Here is a 25,917-nt window from a genome sequence, read left to right as displayed (position 1 = left end):
TTATTAGGCCCAGTGCAGGGTGTCAAGCATGAGACCCGCATGTTTTTTTTTATCGTTTGTGTTTATTTATTTACCATTGAGCTTCATTGTCTGTCCAGGCCAGAACATTTTTTACCAATTGAGTTTTTGTTATCAAATCTTACTCAAACTTTTATTTTGAGAATATGGAGAACAAAATGAGTAAAATGTACAATTTTTTTAACTGTCGTTTTTGTCAAGATTAGTTTGAGTCCAAAGTGGACGCTGACAGGCTTTGCATTTTGAGATGCTTTCTAGTTACCCTCGCCAGAGGAAAAGGTATTGCATTTGGGTCTGTTTGTTACTTGCAAAATCGAAAATTTTTCAAGTGTATTGGTCGGTTGCGTTTGGTATTCTGTATTTCTGTTTGTTTGTTTGTTACTTGTAAAATCGAAGATCCTTCAAGTGTATTGGTCGGTTGCGTTTGGTATTCTGTATTTCTGTTTGTTTGTTTGTTACTTGTAAAATCGAAGATCCTTCAAGTATATTGGTCGGTTGCGTTTGTTATTCTGTCTGTTATTCTGTTTGTTTGTCTGTCTTTTGTAACTTGATAATGTCACTGGCCTACAGGCCACGATTCGACACCAATTGTCATGAAACTTCACCAAGTTGTATAGGTCGTCAAAATTGAGAATCCTATTGATTTTGAGGTCAAAGGTCAGTCATCTGGAGGTAAAATTTCTAAAATCGCCATTTTTCATCTGATTGACTTGAAAATTGAACAGTATTTGTATATTGTCACTAAATTGGGAAAGCAACTATTTTTGAGGTCAAAAGGTCAAAGGTAAACTCAAGGTCAAACTTCTAAAATCATCAATTTTCATCTGAAAAATCATCACTTTTCATCCTATTAACCCGATCTTTGATCAAGATTGTCAATTTTAATCTTGATGAAATGGACAATTTGATGGATCAATGGCAACCTTTCTTTTTTGGAGTCCATTCAGCTGTACCCAAGTTATGTAAACATGAACTGAATAAAATTTGGGGTCAATAGGTCAAAGGTCAGAGCAAGTTAGCACATTTTTCGCTGACATCACCTCTGACCTTTGACATATTGACCCCAAATTTTATTCAGTTCATGTTTACATAATTATACATACCCATACCAAGTTTTAATATAAATCCCTTCAGCTGTTCACAAGTTCTCACATTTTTACCTCACATGACCTCTGACCTTTGACCTCAGGACCCCCAAAATCTAATCGGTTGATCTTTACATCATTATACATATCTGTACCAAGTTTGAATTGGATCCCTTTAGCCATTCTCAAGTTATAGACCTATTACAGAATTTGACCTTTAACCTTTGACCTCTTGAACCCAAAATCTAATCAATTAATCTTTACATCATTATACATACCTGTACCAAGTTTTAATTAGATCACTTCAGCCATTCTCGAGTTATACACCCATTACAGACTTTGACCTCTTGACCCCAAATTCTAATCATTTAATATTTACATCATTATACACACCTGTACCAACATTGAATTAGATCACTTCAGCCATTCTCAAGTTGTAGACCTATTGCAGATTTGACCTTTGATCCCAAAATCGAATCACTTAATCTTTACAATATACATACCTGCACCAAGTTTGAATTAGATCACTTCAGCCGTTCTCAAGTCATAGACCGATTACAGAGTTTGACCTTTGACCCCAAAATCGAATCATTTCATCTTTACCTCATTATATACATACCTGTGCCAAATTTGACTAAGCTCCCTGTAGCTGTTCTCAAGTTATCGCGGTAACGGAAACCTATCACGGACGGACAGACGGACGGACAACCTGAAAACCGATCGGACTCGGTGACCTCGGACAAAGACCTTTTATAAGGACACTAGCAGAAGTACCCGGCATTGCCGGGTGGGGGAGGGGAGGGGAGGGGGAAGGGGGGGGAGGGGAGGAGAGGGGGGGGAGGGGAGAAGAGGGGGGAGGGGAAGGGGAGGGGGGAGGAGAGGGAGGGAGGGGAGGAGAGGAGGGGAAGGGGAGGGATGGGTGGGGGAAGGGGGATGGGGGGAAAGGGAGGGGCATGGGGGAAAGGGAGGGGGAGGGGGATGGGGGGAAAAGGGAGGGGGAAGGGGAGAGGGGAGGGGGAGGGGGGAAGGGGAGAGGGTAGGGTGGGGGGGGGGGAAGGTTAGGGGGAGGGGGTGGGGGAGGGGGGAAAGGGAGGGAGGGGGAGGAGGGAAGGGGAGGGGAGGGATATAGATGGTTACTGGCAATTGATCACATCCACAAATGATGTAATCCACACAATTTATGTACTTTACATAACATTAATAGGAATACATGGCCGTGTAGATGGGAAATACAGTTTGTTTGAAATAAATCACAAATATCAGATGAAAGTGAAAAAAAACCTATGTGGTGTGAATGGCAATGTTCCTCGCTGAAATGTGAAAAAACTGAATTACGTGCGAACGCATAACTGTGAGATTATGGCGGCAAAGTTGGAACATCACGTGATCGCTCTGAGCGAATCAGCGCGCTGCTCTGCCACCAGCTCAGATTGCGTGTATTATATTCCTCGCTGAAATGCGCTGAGGTAAAAATATGGTAAAAAAAAAAAGATTTTTTTTTTTTTAGGTCGGCCATGTTCTTCCCAGGCTCAATGGCCATGTCTATGCCAAATATCAAGCACGTGAGCCTCTCCGTTTAGGAGTCTATCGGTAACATTACACACACACACACACACACACACACACACACACACACACACACACACACACAAACTGTGTTATATATATATTGTTACGGATCGCGGTTAGATGTTATTTCGACCGAGCGGTGGTGTATTACCGCGACCTAACAGTTATTCCCCGACTAGACCCCGATTCCACCCAAACGTTGACCAAATCGTGCTATGCTAAATCAATGATGGAAAGGACACAACGACTGGGATAGATGAAACGACGCAAGGGGTACAGTTCTCAAGACCTCCGGAGGAGGATATAATTACAGTGGGGGAGAAAAGGGGTAGATTACAAGGTAGTGAGGTAAAGACACAGAAGAGATAGGCACTTAAATACAATCTTATTTTATCCCAGACAGACCACAGACAAACGGGACAAGGCTGACTTACACAGGGATTGATGGCAGGAAGGGACAGGTAGTCGATAGCACAAGGTGCACCTTGGCTCAGGGACAGGATCAAGCACGGTCCAAGAGATGCAGGGAGGTCTCACTGCGCTCGGAAGGGACGTCTCTCTTGCTTCAAGCTCAGCGCGCATCTGACGTCACCTCCCTCTTCCTGCGCATGCTCAGCGGGGAGTGACACGCCCTCGGCTGGTTGGCTCCGCCCCAGATGGGACCGGTCCGCCGCTTCCATTGGGTGCGGGGGTTACCGGGCTCCGCCCTTGACGAGGAGCTGACAGGGAGCCCCTATTTGGTAACCCCGTCGAGCACATGTTCGATGGCGGCTTGCTGGGAAGGCCTCATGCCCTCCCAACACCCCCTACCAACCAAGCCGGAGTGAGGACGCGCACTCCCTGTGCACGCCGCCGCCGTTGCTGTTGTTGTTGTTGTTGTTGTTGCTGAACCGTGAGGAAGAGCTGCGGGGAGGTATTGGGAGGTCCTAAACTTCCTAACGGTGCCATACAATCACATTCTGGTGCAACGAAGGGTCAGAATTAATGGAAACGAGTCCTTAACTGACATAGACTAAGAATAACTAGCAAGATGTCCTATAGTTGTCTTACATGAGATGCGGTGAACCTGGGCACGACATTTAATGGGGGAAATAGGGGGAGGTCGGGTCTACAGAGTGTTGTTTACAGAAAATGGGACTAGGGGATTGGGGATAGTTGGGAAGTATTGAGGAAATAGGGGAATATTTACAAGCGGATATGGATGGATGCAAATCCCATATCCACAACATTGCACCCTTCTCTACCTCGGGGCGTCCCGACCCGATAAATTTTTACCTACGTTAGTGTGGCACTCAGATGTAGTTCCCTCTACTATTAACTCAACCCTGAGTGCGACAGTTTTACAGATGTTCACAAATGAGTAAATATGTCCCCCTGCGACGTTGCACCCTTCTCCTAACAGAAACACACCCACAGGATAACCGAATCGCGGAAAGCATCCTCAAACTAAACATACAGCCGGTAGGGAGCATCATTTATACAAGACTGATATTTACACTACGATCCAGGACCTGTTCTTTGAGGAACACATGCAGATGTTATGCATAGAGAGAGAGAGCACGCATGCCAGCATCGATACACCAACCCACGAGTGCCCTGTGGCCCTACGGCCTTTAATAATGTGCAGAGCACCCCATCCAAGCACCAAAAGCACCACCCCATACGCACAGTCAGCACCATCCGGTGCACCAATAAAGTGTTCAGTAACAATGCACAATTAAGTGTCCATGGTCACCGGTGGTGTCGCAGCCGGCCGATGTTCTGCCGCTGGTCTTGCCTTCATGGAGTGCACTTGGCCTTCTGGCTTCTTTAGAAATAAAGAAAGGCGCCAACCGCGTCCATTTCTGAATTGTGGCCGTCAGGGGGGCCAACTAAAAGTGGTTCACCTGTATGGCATAGGTGCCACGTTGACCCAGAGGTCCATCCATGGGTGGTGCTTGACCGCAAAAGAACTGCGGTCCATTGTGGGCGGCCACAAAAATTGCGGTCCATATGGTGTATCGATCCAGGCAGCAAGCAGCGGAAGTACAGGCCCACAACTGCGGAGCCAGCACCTCTCTCTCCTCTCTCTCTGCCCCAAAGCCAGATCCTCGGAGGTGGGAGACAAAAGAAGACAAGTGAGTAAGGTGGTAAGGGCGCAAAAGTGCACGCAATACTAGGTAATGCACACTGGGGGCACATGGGAACCAGGTGAGACAGGTACGTTCCTACCGTACGCCCCCCCCCCCCCCACCAGGTAACCTACATTGCCCCTCCCTTACCCCTTACTGTATCCACAAAACACAACACTACCCATAAACATCTACTTTACACATCAACAAACGTCCCTACTGTCTTCCCCGTTCCTCCCATAAACCAAATTCGTCTTCTCTCCCTCCTAACCAATCAAATTTGCCATTTCCAACTCTCATCAAAATTTGCCATCTCCAACTCAACATCAAAATTTGCCATCACCAATTCATCATCAGTCCCTCCTAAGGAGGGAGAGATGGAATCACCCCAATGTCTCATCCACGTCGTGATGCGTCTCACAAATCCACACAGCAATTCTCCTTTCCTGCAACACAGAACAAAGGAACACAGGTGTGGAGTCATCATCATCACCTCAGGTAAGTGGCTGCGTATGGTGCGACAGGTTCATCAATCCTAACTATTTCCTAAATGACTTTAACAACTTTACATTACCCGGGGTCTTTCCCTGCCAATCCATTGGCCAACTTACACTGTGGGTTCTAAAAACCAATTCCCATTGAGCAAACTGTGGTGCTTCTCAATTTGGGGTCTCACTCCCCCGATTCAACACTCGGTGCCCCCGCACAATTTCGGTGGCTGGGTCGAGTGACGCTCCCAGCTGGTCCGCCCACCTGCACACCTCCACCACTGTTGTTGCCTACCGAGCTCACGTGCTCCTCCCCCTAACCTAACTAACTGGGGAAGGCCCTCTCGCACTCTCACCCCCTCAGTGCCCTCTCTGGCACGGGCTGCCCGATCCACACCCGGGATCCTCAGGCACCCACTGACACTAACGGCTCCCAGAGCCCACCTGCGGCCTCACCTGGCCGACATCTAACAGTGGCGGAGTGCCCAACCATTCACACTCATACTAACAGGCCACACGACCAGCCAATTTCACCACACCAATGCACCCATCCACAATACCATTCTGCAACCGCACCACAAATGCCAATATCCAACCACAATTTACCTATACCTTCTAACTATTCTTTAAACTACCCTCCCCGGGTACTCGTGAAAAGGGGTCCACTCTTCCCCCATCCACACCTTCACACCATGCACACCACTCCGTACCACTTACTCCAACTCTCTCCACACCACTCATTCTCTGCTCCATATATTCCACACACCTGTACTTGCACACCTGTGCTCTCATACTTGGTGCCGCCTGCACCCTTCTCTCCCCCAAGCGCATTCGCGCTGATCCACAACACTCCCTACTCATACATTGCTCCACACACCTGTCCAGTTCTCATACAGCATCATCTCATCTAACTACTCCCCTCTGAAACTTGCGCTTCCCAGTCGTCCCTTTAAACTATTGCGCTCCCTCGTCATTATCATCCACTCTAATCTACCTGCGTCCCCTCTACAGGTATCCTTGTCACTAACTAACCTTAACGTTACCTAATGTCATCTTCGCTAGATCCCTACACACAATATCCTAACCCACCCGGGCTAGTTTCCACTGCCATACACCCCATAATCTATAGCGCATTTGCCCCCTATCATGGGAAGGGTGGCAGGGATGCCACCCTTACCCACCGTCATATGGCGCGAGTGGGACCTTGTGGGACCACCTCGTATGTGAGTCGTTGCCCGCCTGCCGGACCCCGTGCGTCGCCCCTTGCAGGGTCAGCGCGGGGCCGAACCGGCCGGGCCCCCACAGTACATTACCCCCAAGGGGCTCCCGTGCCTCCCCTGTCCCTCTAAAAACTACCCCTGTTGGTGTCGATGCATGGGTCACACTTCCGCAACCCGCTACCCATTCCATACCACCACAACCTTGCTCACTCACACCTCGCACCTCTCCCATCACCGGACCCTCTCGCTCGCACCCTCGTTCCATACCCTCTGGACCAGCCATACACCTCACTCTTGGCCTCTCACGAACATCCGGGTCCATCTCGACCCCCAAGCTTATTAAATCACCTGGCGCATCATACGCACGACCATATTGGTCACCACTTACACCGGGTCCTCTTTCTCTTCGCTTCTCCTCCATCACCTGCGAATCCCTCATCCGGTTAATGAGCACATCATCACGATCCGAACACAGACTTTGGACCAATTCTTTTCCTTCCTCCTTTATCTCTTTCTTATCCTCTCTCCGTCGCTTCTTAATTTCGCTCACCCCTTCTTCCACTTCTTCTAATTTCTGCTTCACCTCCTTCATCTCCTCATGCGCCCCCTTAAGTTCTTCCTCTAACTCCACCTTATTTTTTTCTATGTGCTCCCGCACCTCCCGCTCTTTAACCTCCATCACCTCTACCACCTTGTTCATTTTCCTCGTCAGGTCCTCATGTACCGTCTGACACTCTTTTTTAATTACCCCTACGTCCTTTTTCATCTCCTTCTGTATCGATTTTAAACCCTCTATTACCGCTGTGTTCTTCTTTACCTGGTCCCCCAACTCCTTTTGTCCCACTGTCAGTTGTTCTACTCCCAGCGTCAACTCCTCTATACCACCTTGCAATTTTACAGTCCCCTTTCTCACCTCCTTCTCCATGCGCACCTTACAGTGCCTCACCTCCTCGCGCACTCCTCCGACCTCCTCACTCACACCTCTTCTGATCTCCTCTCCCATCACTTGCATCTCCTGCGCAGATGCCACCCTCATCTGCTCCATTTCCTCCCTGTGAGCATCCAATTTAGTTTCTACCCCCATTCTGACCCCCTCTATCTGCTGCCCCATTTTTTTAACTTCCCTTTCCGCTTGGTCCCTCATGTCCCTCAATTTGCCTTCCATACTGTTTTCTAACCCCTCTAACCCATTTTTCACTCCCTCTATCTGATTCTCCTGGGCAGCCATTCTATTTTCCACCCCCGTTAACCCATGTTTCATCCCTTCTATCCCATTGTCTAATCCCTCAAATTTATTTCCCATATTGTTTAACCCGTCTCTTAATTGCTCACTCTGAGCATCCATCTGGTTCCCCAATTGCTGACTATTAGCCCTCATCTCGTCCTTCTGCAGGTTGAGGGACGCCTGCATTTGTACCATAAATTGCTCCATGAGGGCCTGCATTTGGGCCATCCCTCCCACTTGTGCAGCGGGTGCGGCCGCCGTAGCCATGTGCGAGGCGCCATTTTGCGCGCCCGCAACCTCGTGCGCGAGAGCGCCATCTTGCGAACCTGCCGCCCTCACTGCTTCGCTCTCCTCATGTCCCTCAATTTGGTCCTGGATCGGCCCTGCCTCACTCTCCTCTACCGGAACCCAGCCGTCTTGATCTGCCATAGCGCGACTTTCAAAATTCGGGTTTTTTGTAAAACAAAATCAAATTTCGGTGTCTTTATAATTTTGACCAAATTTTTTCCTAGATGTTTCAAAAAAATTTGGTTCGGGCCTCGAATCTCACTCCTCGACACCAATTGTTACGGTAATAACACAATTGGTGTCCAAAATTTGGGCTAAATAAATTTAGTCCCAGGTTCGAATCCCAACTCCTGACACCAATTGTTACGGATCGCGGTTAGATGTTATTTCGACCGAGCGGTGGTGTATTACCGCGACCTAACAGTTATTCCCCGACTAGACCCCGATTCCACCCAAACGTTGACCAAATCGCGCTATTGTTACATATTTATGTGAATGTATGTGAATTCCCATTCAGGTCTTTGCTTATCCATGCGTAGTAGATTAAGGGTTGTTGTGGTTGGAGGGTCAGGAGCCCTTCTGAAAAAGTGTCCGGAAACGGAAGTGACCGGAAACGGAAGAGGAAAAGACGAGGAAGAAAAAGGACGAGGATTCTTCTTCCTCGCCCCGCTCCGACGAAAGGTGGGATTGATTGAGCCGTGTGGAAAAGCGGCGTTCCCGAGCCCGTCTGGCGAGAGGAGTTACCGGGACGGATACCTGCCCGGTGGACGTCAAACTGTCGTGTGGCCGTGCACCGACCCAGCGTTTGGCCCCGTTCGCGACACCGTCTAAAAAGACGCGTACGGGTCGCCCGTTGGGGCCTAACACGCCTTGCAAGCGGCGTGGGGCTTTTAGCTTGCTTTCCCGTACCCGCTTCGCGTGGCCACGAGGGGCTGCAGCCGGGGTGCCTGGTACGATACCTGCCCGGTGGAAACACGTCCACCCGGGGTTCGTTCAACCGCCCGAGTGCGGCGACGCCGACCATCATCTTGGTCAGGAGGGGCCCAGAGACATTGTGCGGGACCGAGACCAAAAGGGGGTCGTGAGTACCCACGGGGACACACATATATAAGATGGCCATCTTAATCATAGGGAATTGATTGTGGATTGGGAATTGTTGATGGTTGTTTATTGTTGATTGCTCGGGGAACCTCTCCGTGGTTGTATCATTGAAATTGTATGGTATCATTACCATTGAAATATATCCTTGAACATCAGTTGTCTCTTGGGTGGAATTCATATGGATTGCGTGGCGAAAGCGCATATATAATACAACTTTCTGGCGAAGTTCCTCTCACGGTCCGGGGGTCACCGAGACCAGGTATTCACCGAGGGGACCACGTAACAGAATTGGGGGCTCGTCCAAATTACGATTCGCAATTGGGTCTACGTCCGGGATCTAAAAGTGTATTTGTATAAAATAATAAAATAATATTTTTATTAATTAAAATTTATTAATTAAGTATTAATTGGTAAATTTTTGGGGAAATTGGGGTAAAGTCTTGGGTGAAGGTTAACAGGTGTTAACGATAGTCACCATGGCGTTTGTGGCACAGAACTTTGCGGTAACACCGAGTGAGGCACAGTTCCGAGCGTTACTAAAGTCGGACCTCTTGAAATTGGCCAAACATTTTAACGTGGAGGTCCGAACTAATTTGAGGAAGGCAGAGTTGCAGGCCACGGTGATACAATCTATGGTGGGATTAGGAACATGGGACGAGTTAGCCTGGGAGTGGCTACCCGAAGAACCAGAAGACGTTGAGCTCCGGAAACTGGAGTTGCAATTACGGAGCCAGGAACGGATCAAAGAAGAAGAAAGGAAAGCAGAAAAGGAAAGAGCAGAAGAAGAAAGGAAAGCAGAAGAGAGGAGAGAAGAGAAACAAGCAGAGGAAAGGAGAGTGGAACGAGAACTCCAGGAAAGGTTAAAAGAAGAAGAAAGGAAAACAGAAGCGAGGAGAGAAGAGAAACAAGCAGAGGAAAGGAGAGTGGAACGAGAACTCCAGGAAAGGTTAGAAGGGAGAAAAGCAGAGGAGAGGAGAGCTGCAAGGGACCTCGAAGCAGAGGAGAGAAAAGCGGAAAGGGAATTAAAGGAACGTGACATGGAGCTTCAGCAAGAAATCAAATTCAAGGAGCTGGAGTTAATGAGAGAACGGGGAGAGGCACCACCCTTGCTGACGGGGTCGACACCTAACCAGAAAACCTGGGATGTGGGCAGACATGTGAGGCTGGTTCCACCGTTCAGTGAAAAGGAAGTCGCGAAATTTTTTCCACACTTTGAGAAAGTGGCTCGACAATTAAACTGGCCGGAGGAGGCCTGGACCATACTCGTGCAAAGTGTGCTGGTGGGGAAAGCTCAGGAAATTTATTCGGCGCTACCAATGGACCAATGTGCAGATTATGAGGTACTGAAGAAGCACATCCTCAAAGCCTATGAGTTGGTTCCGGAAGCTTACAGGCAAAAATTCAGGAATGCCAGGAAGAGGGAGAGTGAGACCCATGTGGAGTTTGCCAGAGTGAAAGAAAACATGTTTGATCGGTGGTGTGAGTCAAAAGGAGTCGGGAAAGACTTCGAAACATTGCGGGACTTGATCCTGGTGGAGGAATTCCAGCAGTGTGTCCACGAGGACATCAAAGTGTACCTGCAGGAAAAGAAAGTACCAAAGTTGTGGGACGCAGCCACCATGGCAGATGATTATGCCTTAACCCACCGAATAGGGGTCCACGAACCTAACTCCTCGCCTAGATCTCCGCAGGGGAGGTGGGGAACAGCAGGTGCGGAGAACGACCATACATGGCGGCGGCCTCGAGATGATTATGGGGACAACTATGATACCCCACCTGTTCGAAATCAGAGGGATGCGGGCCCAAGACAAACTTATAGTTCGGGGGGCCCGAGGCAGACCACGAGTTTTTCCTCCGGGCCTACTTGCGCTTTTTGCAAGAAACCTGGACACTTGATGTCCAGTTGTTACCGCATGAAAAGCGAAGACCCAGAGCGGAGTCCGACTACTACGACTCCAAACGCAATGGCCATTGTGAGAAATCGCCATCAAAAGGGTTACCAACCATTTATTTCAGAGGGGTTTGTGTCACGGGATGGAGCCTCGACTAACCGGAAACCGGTTAGGATATTGAGGGACACAGGGGCACATCAATCTTTAATGCTTGAAGGCATTTTGCCATGGTCCGAGGAGACGGCAACGGGGGATAGTGTTCGTTTACAGGGGATCGGGGGCGGTGTTAGTGCTCCCCTTCATGTCATCCATTTGGAGTCCGATTTGGTGTCAGGACCGGTCACCGTCGGTTTACAAGCCACGCTTCCTGTAGAGGGTGTATCTGTGGTTATCGGGAATGATTTGGCCGGGGGTCAAGTTTATGGTAACCTGAGGGTTGGTAAAGAGCCCAGCAGGGAAAATAACGCCACACCAGCTCGGGATGGCGACAAAAGTGCCAAGTTATTTGTAGGGGGACTGAACTTCAAAACAGAGGAAGAAGTTCTGACCTCTGTCTTCAACAGCTATGGGCCGCTGGTGGAAGTGCGGTTGGTAAGAGACTGGGAAACGCAACAGTCAAGAGGGTTCGGCTTTGTCACGTTTGCCAGCACAAAAGACGCCAGAGAGGCAGAGAAGAATTGGAATGGCAAGGATTTGGAGGGTCGGACCATAACAGTAGGGAAGGCATTTCGTAGGCGTCGAGAGGTCTACAGGAGAGGACAACTGGGCGGTAGTTTTGGTGGTGGCCGCAATCAATATTATTATGGAGGCTCCCTGAGTTACGGCCGCTCCCGAAGGAAGGATTGGCAAAGTAGTGGCCGAGAAGGAGACCGCTATTCATGGGACTACAGGGACAAGTGGTCCCACCCTAAGTATTAGGGAAGTTCTGAGAAGTTGAAGCACTGAATGCGGCGGAGCCGCTGAGCCAAGATTCCTACACGGATTAACCGTGAACGCCGTTCCTAAAGGCGTCCATGTAGTGAACTTTCATGCACGGACTAACCGTGAACTCCACGTTCCTCAAGGCGCCCATGTAGAGAACTTTCCTGCACGGACTAACCGTGAACTCCACGTTCCTAAAGGCATCCATGTAGTGAATACTCGGCTTGGCCTCCCGGAAAAAGTGCTATCGAGTGGCTTAACTTTGGATCTTTGATCAACCCCTTAACCTTCATTCACAAGAAACTGACGGTCAAAGTCAGAGGGTCATGAGATGGAGTTTGATTTGGCAGGGACAATGTCGTTGCTGGTGCTTAGTCCAGAGTGAGTAATCTGGAGGGGTTGTGGTGAAATTTTGGTTGCTTTATTTTTAAGTGATAACTGTGCCCGGGGGGGAACTGATAATGTGGGGGGGTTGAGTTATCTGGTTTGTTTCTCCAAATTGGCCGGCAAAGAAAGTTTTCGCTGGGTTCAAACTTTCTTTCTTGAAGGGGGGGAGTGTTACATATTTATGTGAATGTATGTGAATTCCCATTCAGGTCTTTGCTTATCCATGCGTAGTAGATTAAGGGTTGTTGTGGTTGGAGGGTCAGGAGCCCTTCTGAAAAAGTGTCCGGAAACGGAAGTGACCGGAAACGGAAGAGGAAAAGACGAGGAAGAAAAAGGACGAGGATTCTTCTTCCTCGCCCCGCTCCGACGAAAGGTGGGATTGATTGAGCCGTGTGGAAAAGCGGCGTTCCCGAGCCCGTCTGGCGAGAGGAGTTACCGGGACGGATACCTGCCCGGTGGACGTCAAACTGTCGTGTGGCCGTGCACCGACCCAGCGTTTGGCCCCGTTCGCGACACCGTCTAAAAAGACGCGTACGGGTCGCCCGTTGGGGCCTAACACGCCTTGCAAGCGGCGTGGGGCTTTTGGCTTGCTTTCCCGTACCCGCTTCGCGTGGCCACGAGGGGCTGCAGCCGGGATGCCTGGTACGATACCTGCCCGGTGGAAACACGTCCACCCGGGGTTCGTTCAACCGCCCGAGTGTGGCGACGCCGACCATCATCTTGGTCAGGAGGGGCCCAGAGACATTGTGCGGGACCGAGACCAAAAGGGGGTCGTGAGTACCCACGGGGACACACATATATAAGATGGCCATCTTAATCATAGGGAATTGATTGTGGATTGGGAATTGTTGATGGTTGTTTATTGTTGATTGCTCGGGGAACATCTCCGTGGTTGTATCATTGAAATTGTATGGTATCATTACCATTGAAATATATCCTTGAACATCAGTTGTCTCTTGGGTGGAATTCATATGGATTGCGTGGCGAAAGCGCATATATAATACAACTTTCTGGCGAAGTTCCTCTCACGGTCCGGGGGTCACCGAGACCAGGTATTCACCGAGGGGACCACGTAACACTATGCTAAATCAATGATGGAAAGGACACAACGACTGGGATAGATGAAACGACGCAAGGGGTACAGTTCTCAAGACCTCCGGAGGAGGATATAATTACAGTGGGGGAGAAAAGGGGTAGATTACAAGGTAGTGAGGTAAAGACACAGAAGAGATAGGCACTTAAATACAATCTAATTTTATCCCAGACAGACCACAGACAAACGGGACAAGGCTGACTTACACAGGGATTGATGGCAGGAAGGGACAGGTAGTCGATAGCACAAGGTGCACCTTGGCTCGGGGACAGGATCAAGCACGGTCCAAGAGATGCAGGGAGGTCTCACTGCGCTCGGAAGGGACGTCTCTCTTGCTTCAAGCTCAGCGCGCATCTGACGTCACCTCCCTCTTCCTGCGCATGCTCAGCGGGGAGTGACACGCCCTCGGCTGGTTGGCTCCGCCCCAGATGGGACCGGTCCGCCGCTTCCATTGGGTGCGGGGGTTACCGGGCTCCGCCCTTGACGAGGAGCTGACAGGGAGCCCCTATTTGGTAACCCCGTCGAGCACATGTTCGATGGCGGCTCGCTGGGAAGGCCTCATGCCCTCCCAACACCCCCTACCAACCAAGCCGGAGTGAGGACGCGCACTCCCTGTGCACGCCGCCGCCGTTGCTGTTGTTGTTGTTGTTGTTGCTGAACCGTGAGGAAGAGCTGCGGGGAGGTATTGGGAGGTCCTAAACTTCCTAACGGTGCCATACAATCACATTCTGGTGCAACGAAGGGTCAGAATTAATGGAAACGAGTCCTTAACTGACATAGACTAAGAATAACTAGCAAGATGTCCTATAGTTGTCTTACATGAGATGCGGTGAACCTGGGCACGACATTTAATGGGGGAAATAGGGGGAGGTCGGGTCTACAGAGTGTTTACAGAAAATGGGACTAGGGAATGGGGGATTGGGGATAGTTGGGAAGTATTGAGGAAATAGGGGAATATTTACAAGCGGATATGGATGGATGCAAATCCCATATCCGCAACAATATAGATGGGTTGAATCCCTGCTTGAGAGAATGCCAACCCCTTCCCCGCCATCACGGTCGTCTCTCCAACTCACAATCCCACGAGATATGCGGAAAGGACGATCCAAAACCAATTATCTTCTTTTTGATTCGTATATAAACATCAGTAAAAGTAAATAATGACCTCGGCCAAAGTTCAAATGACGTGAGTTTAATCTCGACATGAGAGAATTCCACATAGCTATTTGGGCAGTGTATACGCTAACAGATCGCTGTCTCCATCGATCTTGCCAAGGCCTTAACACCTATCGGCTCAAAATCCTTTTAACTGTTGACTTGGTAGTTTTTACAATGAAGGAAACATTAACAATGTTGTTAAAAGTTTATTTTGTGATTAATTTGTGATTGGAGATATGTTGTTTGGAATGAAAAAAGAGATATCGAGTTCAAGTGAGTGACGACATGCCGTGATGGTTTCTACCTTCTAAACGTGAACTTCGCGGATCGCCATATGCAGATTCACCACGGACCCACGATCGATGTTTCTATATGTGAACGTACCCGTTTGTTTGCGAACGGGTACGTTTTTAATGGAAGTCCTTCACGAACCTGCTGTCCATGTCTGACGTGCGACTGAGGGTGCTTCAGGAATGTGGAATTTATCGGTTTCATGCTTTAGCATTCGCCATATCTGCATTGCCTGTTTGCTTCCAGCTTCCCACCCGTGCCTAGCACGGGTATCTCACTAGTATTTATAATATGTGCTTCAAAGGATCCTGAATAAAGGCATTGTCAATTAAAAGATGCAAGAAAAACCCATTTATGGATAAACGTCGGTTGTGGAGAGGCAGTCGTGGCCCTTGAGAAGCTCAAATGGTTTGGCTTAACCTTGCACATTTGCCTTCAATGCATGCACAATGTAACTGATCTCATGTCCTCTTTCCCCACCAATCTGTTTCTAAAGACAGCACTTCATCCTTTGATCCTGCGACGTGCAACAGGTCTTCTCACTGCCGGAGCCACCAGCATCACGATCTGGTCCAATCTCATCTACCTTGCAGACACCGATGTTGGAGAAATCTACCTGAAAATGTTTTTGACAGGTTGGCACATCAATTTAAATGCATTTTTGCAAGAGGACAATATAATATATTTTAAGGAAATAACTCGAACTTGGAAAAAATAACAACTTGGAATTACTGGATCTGATCATTATCGAATTTTTCACTTTACATGTTGTAAGTGCACCATTAAACACCATGAAGGAAAATTTGAAAAAGAAGCATTTGGCAGCAAATATAACTTTTATTGAATTATCCTGTTTTCCTCTGAAAACAATATCGGTGACGACTAATTTCTATCGAGGCCGCCATGTCTCGACTTTGTAGGTCCCTGATTGGTTATTAAATGTCAGTCACATTCCACAGCCAATCAAGTATCAAGAAAGACACATACCTCCACAGAAGTGAATGGGAGATTCACAAAATAATTTCGTTTCATATGCAATCTGTGGGTGCTGGTTGGGAGCACAGCTGTGTCTCCGATTTAATGCCCCTGTAGGCTAGAGCAGGGATTTTGAATTTGTTCAGGGTGCCAGGGATAGCTCGTCTACTCTTCGTGAAGGACACCATGGGATGTTTAACATCCACCAACTAATCCTGGCAGATTTGCAGTTTATCGTCCATCCGAGGGATGACGCACACATTGATGCATTTCCCTGCCTGCGAGACACCAATATGGCAGTTTATAGCTGGGCCGAGATTCAAACCCGGGCAAGTGAACGTACCTCTAGGCCATCCTGCCATCCCAATTAGACCAGACCATTCTCTTGATCTTAGAAAATGACTAGATCTGGTTGTCCCTTGATCTGTAATGCTGATCTTAAAGGTGCATGTTCTCCCCCCCACAAATAAGGATGTACTTGTAATGTGAAAAATTCAATGATGACCAGGTCTAGTCATTCTCAGTTCTTATTTTATTTTTTGGTTGGTTGCCCTTTGAATTATGACTCCGATCTCCAAATGTAATATACATGCAGCTATGTTTCCAACTTCCCCCTCCCCAACCCTTGAATTTCTATGGAATGGAATCAGGAGGTCCGCGGGTACTTGGAGGAATGCTTGCCTTCCTTTACTGCTGTGCACAGCTTGGGATGGAATGGGAGAACCTCGCTGCACGGAATCACAAAGGAGTTTGATCTATAATTGTTGTGGCCAAAGGATGTTTATTTTGCTGGATATTAGGAAGATTAGTTACAGTTGGCAGTGAAAGTTAATGAGTTTCTCTTGTGACTTATTTCACAAGGTTCACTGAAATGAAATGCCAAGCAAAATTGTGTCGGGATAATTGAACCCCCAGTAGATCTGAACTTGTTATTGGAGAATGGGATCTGAGCGGCTATATATATATATATATATATATATATATATATATATATATATATATATCTTTTGACATTCACTGATAATGTCACATACACTGAATTTAGCACCTTAATCGGGTTATTTTCTGATTAAACATGCCTTTGCTTGTTCGGCATTTCCATCTGAGCACACAGCTCATGATGCTGCAATCTCAGGTTCAAATCTCATATCCTGTTTTGATTTATTAGTACACCCGCTCACTACGGGAGCAGCAGGTGGAGTCATGTTATTATCCTTATTATTTTTCCAATTATTATTACTATTACTTAAGTTAGATAAGGTCATTGAAAAGATTAGACCGTGCTTCACCATTCTAAATGCCTGGTAATAAAATTTACTTCTGTGTGGGTTTCGGGTGAAAAGGAGAGGGGCAATACCCCAAGTCACAAAACCCCTTCGGTAGGAATGAGGATATTGTTTAGTAATATAATTAATAGTATGCTATTGTCATAGGTGTTATTACTTTTGTAATGAGAAGCGGCTTTGGAAAACGCAAAGTAAAACTCCTTGGAAGAACTCCACGTTAGTGGAAAGAAGGGCTGTGTTTTTAACCCTTGCGGGGTATATAGACTACAGCAGATCTATGATCAGGTGCGTTAGTTGACATAAGAATTGACTGATGTCCGGATTCCTCCAAATTTCTTTAAATTTAGTGCTAAACAGCATTAGCGATTGTTTAAAAAGGTAATAATACTTGTTTGTGGTTTATAATGTTTTTACTTCTGGTGGAGGTGCTCCCACTAGAACAGCTCGATAAGCTATTTATGCACGTTAACACGGCCAAGGAGGAAACACCCCTTGCGGAGGTGGGATATTATTAGTATTAATACTGTTTTGTAATAACATTAATATTAGACTACGAGTATTATCATAAGTTTTGTAATTAGAAGTGTCCTTGGAAAAACGTCACGATAAAGCTATTTTAATACAGATATACACCTCAACACGCAACCCCATTGGCGGGGAAACACCCCTTGAGGAGGGGAGCAAATGAATTCGCTACAACCTTCATCGTGTGACCCTTAGTTCTCCTGTCAAATTCGGTTGAGATTGGATAAGTAATGACCGAATGTATTGCGGTCAAAAATCGTCACAGACAGACAGACATCAAATTGCGTATTTTAGTATTATGCATCGTCTGCTAAATGTCCTTGTTGCACAAAACAATGGTACAATAATGTTTTCATTATCTTGTGGTCTATAGACTGGAAGTTTCACAATATAGTCTATAGATTGGAGATGCATGCATTAAAAACTCTTATTTAGAATACCGAGATAAGGTAGCTGGAGATAGAGGCCAATCGGTTTTTTTGTTTTGGTCAATGGCATTTAACAATCCCCCTTGTATATTGTTGTGGGGATGTGAATAGGGGATAGATAACGGGTGTAAAATACACTAGTTATACCATTAGCACTGTTTAGCATGTGTGGTTACTGTGTGAAAATGATAGAGCACGTGTCAAAGTTTATTTAGTTGATAACCCCGACACTTCCCCGCCATGATGTGCAGAACGCATGAGCTAAATGCAGGAAAGTGATCACTCTCCAAAATTTTGGTCTCGGTGACTGATTAAATTTAAGGGCAGGTATCTCCATATCTATACTAAAAGGTGATTTATTTTATTTTATTTGAGAACCCTAAATAATTCCCATGCACTAAAAACTACATGCTAGAACCTAATATTTTGCATAAATGTAGCCTAATGTTACAGAAAGATGTAACGATCCTGGGAGTTATCAGGTATCACGTGACCTACCAGTGACGTTTTAACGGTTTTCACTCAGTCATGCCATGTCGCTCACTGGGGAAGAGCGCGTGTTTCTCGTGTTGTGGAACGAATTCATTTAGCCTTGAATGAGAGACAGAAGACTCAAAATAATTAATGTCCAAACTGTTTAAGATAATAAACTGATTTTTAATGAAACGTGGAGGACTTTGCTTAGGTTACAAAAGATATACATCAAAGGACTTCAAAAAACCACGTGGCACGAATCCAAATCCAAAAAGAACACACACACACACACACACACACACACACACACACACACACACACACACACACACACACACACAACAATTCCTAAGCAAGATCCTGAAGCATTTGTGCAGCACAGCCATCTTATACTTGTGAAGAAAGAGAATGGGACTGAGCTGAGAGGAAGAGAGAGAGGAAGGGGGAACGAGATAAGAAAAGTTGCAAGAGATTCAAGCGTGATGAAGGCAAACTGGTTTTGTCCATTCCTTTCATTTTGGGAGAGATTTTGGGTTACAGAAAATACAATTTTCAGTTATTGTGAAGCATACAAAAAAAACAAAAAACCTTTAGAGGCCATTTTTCCCCGCAAAGCGGGGGTTGGCCTTTTTGGGGGACCGTGGTTGTTGTTGTTTTTTTGTCCCCTTTTTGAAGCAATGTTTTACAGCCGGATGCCCTTCCTGCCGCCAACCCTTTTTGTCGCCTTTTACGACAAGCAGGGAATTACCAGTGAACTGGTACTCAAATTAGCCGACCTCGGAAGGATGACAGGCTGAGTCAACCCCCCTGGCGTTAATTCAGCGATCGACCGGGATTCGGACCCAGGATCCTAAGCTGGCACCCTAACCGCTCGCCCAACAGTTTCATTTTGGGAGAGATTTTGGGTTACAGAAAATACAATTTTCAGTTATTGTGAAGCATACAGTTATAACATAATACATTTCCCATTTTGTCTCAGAACATTCCCATAACCTGTATCGAATTAATAGAGCACTAACCCACAGTTGTGTTGGCTTGAAAGAAAGTGTGCAATTCCTTTGATTCCCCAGAGAACGGTATTTCTCCAGCCCAGTTGCTGGGCAACTATCTCTTCTCCAGTGGGATGTGCCAGTGTAACCTTGCATGGAGCTCAACACTTATTAAAAAAGTTTTAGAAAGTTTCTCTAGGCTTATACAAAATATTACTAATAATAAAATGTTTGTTCTATAGTCCACACCACTTGAGTATACAGTTAAAGTTTTACGAACCCATAGACAGTACCTTGTGATGCTAATTATTGCGCAGCAGGTGTGGATATGTCATGCAACACGGATTTGGCCTTCACGCCTCCAAGATAAGAGTTAAGCTTTTCCGAGCAGGCAGGTTGCTCCAGCAACCATTTGCCTTTAGCTTTATTTATGACCTGTCAATGAAAAGCTCTGAGTAAATAGTTGCACTTAGTAAGTACTAAAGAACACAATTAAAGCTGATTAATATATGTATTTATGAAGTTTAAGTACGCAATTAAAACTTAAGTGTTTGCAACATCAGGTGGAGGCTCAAGGAAATCCACTTAACTTGTACAAATTAAGTGTGCAATTAATTAATTTTCTCCCACACTCGTCTGACATTACATCATTAAAACATCCTTTCGGGAAGAATGGAAGCAAACCCGAATAAATATAAGATGTTTAGCACAACAAGTTCACTGTTCATACTCCAGCGCAAGGAAGGTGGTCAACACACAAACTTTATTCCAACAAAATTCATGCAGTGCATCAGTTACTGGAGCCAGATAAAGAGAAATGTATAGCCTACTGTGAGTGGCTTCAGAGAACAAGACAATTTTTTTTTTTTTTTTTTTTTTACAGACGAAGCATGGTTTCATCTTTCTGAACATGTAAATTCACAAAACACTCGTTCATGGCTAAGTGAACAACTTTATGCAATGCATGAAAGGCCGTTACATTCCGTGAAAATTAGTGTTTGGTGAGCTCTAAGTCGGAAAATAATTATTGGCCCAATTTTCTTCTCAGAAACAGTAAACTCAGGACGGCACAACATAATCCACCTTACACAAGACGAAATAAACCAAAGATGGTTTCAGCAAGATGGTGCCACGAGTCACACTAAGCGATACAGAATGAACGAAGGCTACTTTTTGGTGACCGTGTGGTGTCCAAGTCATTATGGCCTTGATCCCCAGATCTTACATCGCCAGATTTCTTTTTGTGGGGATATTTGAAGGATATAGTGTACGCTACAAATCCACGCACTCTTGGGTGATAATCGGTGACACAATAGTCCCCAAGAAATCCTCCACTCTGTCGGAGAGCACGCTGCGAAGAATGAATTTGTTGTGCCTGCAACATTGTGGTGGACACTTTCAGCAATTCATTGAAGGTAATCAATTGTGTGGCTCATGCCACATGTTTCTGTAACATTAGGCTACATTTACGCAAAATATTAGGTTCCTAACTGATATAGTTTTTAGTGTATGAGAATTATTTATGGTTCTGGACAAAAACAAAAAAAATCACCCTGTATAAGAGAGATGTTTGTCTGTCACCATTTTTCTCAAAGATGGCTAAACTGGTCTTCGTCAAACATTCAGGGGTTCATCAGTGAGTGTCGGAGGGAGTGTTTTTGGTAAAAACATTTTTGAAAAATTTGCCTTTGTAGCTATGTGAAAGGTAATATTTAATTATCCCTGACCCCAATCCTTAGTGGGTGTAGGGAAGTGTTTTAGGCCTCCACTAGAAAAAATAGAAAAATAAAGTTTCTCCAAAATGCCAACAGGATTAGAGCAGCACCGGGCAACGGGTACCCCCACTAGTAAGCAATGAGACAAAAAGTTGTTTGCTCTTATAAATTCACAGTTTATTTGTCAACTTACAACCAAAGTAATCCTGAACACAGGAGTATATGACCTAAGAGAGAAAAATTTAACAGATCAATACAGAACACTTGAAATAATGTATGTACACAAATAGACCATTTAGTGATGCGGATTGAGAGTAGAGGGACTATAGGGATGGAGAGGCAGGCCTTCTTGTGTTGGACGAACTTCTTGAAGGATTGTGGGCTGTGAAGGCAAAGGGGAGGTTAGCCCGTAGTGATACAGCGCTGCCGTCGCCCTGATCGGGTTCCGAGTGAGTTACGTGGCGAATCTGGAAACGGGAAATCTCCGCTCGAGCTATCGACTGGGCCACGTGAGGAATCTGGATCGGAGAAGTCACCGAGGTGCCACGAGATGGATGGTGCGATCAGAGCGCTGGGGAAATATGAATAGTTGTACAAAAACGATGCAAATCGAATCGACGTACACGACCGGTCAAAAGTTTTAGAACACCTCAATTTTTCCAGTTTTTATTGAAATTTACACAGTTTAATGTCTCAATGTACTCTGAAATTAAGCATAGAACAAATAAACAATTGGAGATAAAAAGAAATCATAGAATCATTTTGTTTAACAAAATTTAATTTAATTTTTTGACTCAGCAAAGTAGCCACCTTTTGCAGGTATAACCGCCGAACACACTCGTGGCATTCTCACTACAATGGAAATCAAATATTGTTCGGGAAGTTCTTCCCAACACGGTTGCAGAAGTTCCCACAAATGTGTTGCACTTGTAGGTTGCTTTGCTTTCACCCTTCTGTCCAGTTCATCCCAAACCAGCTCGATGGGGTTTGTCTGGAGACTGTGCTGGCCATTCCATGATGAAGCGCACAGTCTTGTTCTTTTCCTCGAAGGTAGTTTTGACACAGCCTGGAAATGTGTTTAGGGTCATTATCTTGCTGTAGGATGAACCCCCTGACCAACTAGGTGTATACCAGAGGGTATTGCATGGCGCTGCAAAATGCTGTGGTAGCCCTTTTGGTTCAGGGTGCCAGTCACTCTGTGCAAGTCGCCGACTCTGGATCCAGCAAAAGAGCCCCAGACCATCACGCTTCCTCCATGTTTGACAGTTGGTGTCACACACTGAGGAACCATCCTTTCGCCTACTTGACGGCGTACAAAAACCCTGCGTGATGAACCAAAGATTTCAAATTTTGATTCATCGGTCCATAAGACCTTCTTCCAGTCTTCAGAAGTCCACTGGCGGTGCTTCATGGCCCAGGCAAGCCTCTTTTTCTTATTTTGCCATCTTAGCAATGGCTTTCTTACTGCCACTCGACCTGTCAAACCTGCAGCTCGAAGTCTTCTCTTCACAGTTGAAACTGAGACTTGCTTACTTCGACCAGTGTTAAGGTGTGCTTGAAGCTGTTGTCCTGTGAGCCGCCTATCATGCAAGCTGTTGACTCTCAGAAACTTGTCTTCTGATTCTGTTGTGGTTTTGGGTCTGCCAGACCTCTTCCTGTCAGAGTTTCCTCCAGTTTCCAATATACTACTTCCTGCAGTGCAATATTGTCCAAATAATGCTTCAGAGGGTGTAATAACTGTTTCAATACTGCTTTTATACAGACAGGAGGTTTGTAATCAAGTAATCAGCAGAGGTTGGGACACCTGGAGGAATTGTTTGCATCAACTTCCAAGGCTTAATTTACTTGCATTGCTGCAGAACAGCTGTAAGTTGCTAACCCATTACTTGTTCCCTGAAGAAGGCCTTTTGTTTTTACAATATAATTGTGCAATTTACATTATTTTCCCGTTTTTTCTGGCCTAAACTTTTTTTTTAACCTCGAGCAGTTTACTGCTTACGTTTGTACCATTTCAGGTTATTCACTGGACATGAATTGCTTAAATTTCAATAAAAACTGGAATAATTGAGGTGTTCGAAAACTTTTGACCGGTAGTGTAAATCGGTGACCTATTGTAACATTTAAGAGCGTTGAAATCTCAGTGTGGAATAATGAAAAATAAAGTTGGCAGTAAAAGTGGTGACAAGTCGTACCTTTGCATATGGGATGAGCTTTAATGCATCGAAGTGATGGTTTGCAGACTTCACAGGACAGATGGGCCATGTCGGATTTATGTGTGTTTTGGGCATATTCTTCTGTTATTCCAAAACACCGAGTCAGTTCATCCCAACTCATGAAGGTCAACATGCAATTGCCTTTCACCGTCCGTGTCTGTAAACGATGCCCAGCCATAGACATGGAGATTGCTGATTCCCTGCCATCGAATACCAGCAAAGCCCAGTGAAAAGAAAATGGCGGATCGACAGTGGACGGACGAGTCCAAAGAATGGGGGTGCTACGTAAAACACAATGACCGACGAATACAAAATCTTTTACAGTATGTTTTGTCCACTTTGGGAATGCTGGAAGTACAAATTATATATTTTGTATCCAAAAAATTACCTCTTCGAATGATTGAAGCAAATCTCGATTGGTGTAATGACATACGGACTTGAGCTTGTACACTCGTATTTACCTCCGCCACCAAAGGTGGACGGAGGTTGTTTTCACCCCTGTGTGTTTGTTTGTTTGTCTGTGAACAGGATATCTCAAGTTTTGGATGCACTTGGAGGAAATTTGGTGGACAGGTTGGGTATGACAAGGATGAAATGATTAGATTTTGGTGAAGATCCTGTCCTGCATCTAGATGCTATAATTTTTTAGTAATTCTTCACCATTTAATGATGGCTCTAAAAATGTGATACAACACGATATCTCAAAAAGTTATGGACGGATTCGGACAAACCTTGTTGGATAGGTTGTATTATGCATATGTGTGCATTGCCTAACCCCCGCTCTAGCAGGTAAAATGGCCTTAAAATGCATGTTGTTGTGTTGTTGTGCATTTTATTCTTCATTAAATCAGTTTCTCACCACTGGAGTGTTGGCCTGGTGAGCAATTCGCAATTTGGCAATTGTAACCTTGGCGTGAGTTAAACTCTTGGCTGTTGGTAAATTTGGTGCAAAGCCCTCGTTATGACTGTTAAATTGTGATGCTGACATCACTTGGCCCCCACAATGGTACTGCATCACACTTTGTCCTCACGAGCCACATGAGACATGCCCCACAATGGTACTGTATCACATGTCCTCATGAGCCACATGAGACGTGTCCCACAATGGTACTGTATCACATGTTCTCACGAGCTGCCCGAGACACGCCCCACAATGGTACTGTATCGCACGTTGTCCTCACGAGCCACATGAGACGTGTCCCACAATGGTACTGTATCACACGTTGTCCTAACGAGCCGCATCCCACAATGGTACTGTATCACATGTTCTCACGAGCTGCCCGAGACGTGTCCCTCAATGGTACTGTATCACATGTCCTCACGAGCCACATGAGACGTGTCCCACAATTGTATTGTATCACACGTTGTCCTCACGAGCCACGTGAGACGTGTTCCACAATGGTACTGTATCGCACGTTGTCCTCACGATCCACATGAGATGTGCCCCACAATGGTACTGTATCACACATTGTCCTCATGAGACGTGTCCCACAATGGTACTGTATCACATGTTGTCCTCAAGAGCCACGAGACGTGTCCCACAATGGTACTGTATCACACATTGTCCTCATGAGACGTGTCCCACAACGGTACTGTATCACATGTTGTCCTCACGAGCCACGAGACGTGTCCCACAATGGAACTGTATCGCACGTTGTCCTCATGATTCACATGAGATGTGTCCCACAATGGTACTGTATCGCACGTTGTCCTCACGAGCCACATGAGACGTGTCCCACATTGGTACTGTATCGCACGTTGTCCTCCGAGCCGCATGAGACGTGTACCACAATGGTACTGTATCATATGTCCTCACGAGCCACATGAGACGTGTCCCACAATGGTACTGTATCGCACGTTGTCCTCACGAGCCACGTGAGACGTGTCCCACAATGGTACTGTATCACATGTCCTCACGAGCCACATGAGACGTGTCCCACATTGGTACTGTATCGCACGTTGTCCTCACGAGCCGCGTGAGACGTGTACCACAATGGTACTGTATCATATGTCCTCACGAGCCACGAGACGTGTCCCACAATGGAACTGTATCGCACGTTGTCCTCATGATTCACATGAGATGTGTCCCACAATGGTACTGTATCGCACGTTGTCCTCACGAGCCACATGAGACGTGTCCCACAATGGTACTGTATCGCATGTTGTCCTCACGAGCCACATGAGACGTGTCCCACAATGGTACTGTATCGCATGTTGTCCTCACGATCCGCATGAGACGTGTCCCACAATGGTACTGTATCACATGTCCTCACGAGCCACATGAGACGTGTCCCACAATGGTACTGCATCACACGTTGTCCACACGAGCCACATGAGACGTGTCCCACAATGGTACTGCATCACACGTTGTCCACACGAGCCACATGAGACGTGTCCCACAATGGTACTGCATCACACGTTGTCCACACGAGCCACATGAGACGTGTCCCACAATGGTACTGCAT

The 25,917-nt window shown here is 46.2% G+C and overlaps 1 protein-coding gene across 2 annotated transcripts in view; it reads left to right on the top strand.

Annotated features, from left to right (window-relative positions):
• Positions 1-25,917, top strand: part of DDX24 (DEAD-box helicase 24) — a 98,420-nt gene that overhangs the window by 22,514 nt on the left and 49,989 nt on the right. For both annotated transcript variants that reach the window (XM_068133060.2, XM_068133061.2), the window contains exon 4: positions 15,344-15,482. In XM_068133060.2, the coding sequence (XP_067989161.2) occupies positions 15,344-15,482 (139 nt within the window). The remainder of the gene's footprint in view (positions 1-15,343; positions 15,483-25,917) is intronic.

Source organism: Myxine glutinosa, chromosome 12 (genome assembly GCF_964187855.1).
Source record: "Myxine glutinosa chromosome 12, kmMyxGlut1.1, whole genome shotgun sequence".
In the NCBI taxonomy this organism is placed as follows: Eukaryota; Metazoa; Chordata; class Myxini; order Myxiniformes; family Myxinidae; genus Myxine; species Myxine glutinosa.
This window is presented reverse-complemented; position numbering and strand designations above follow the sequence as displayed.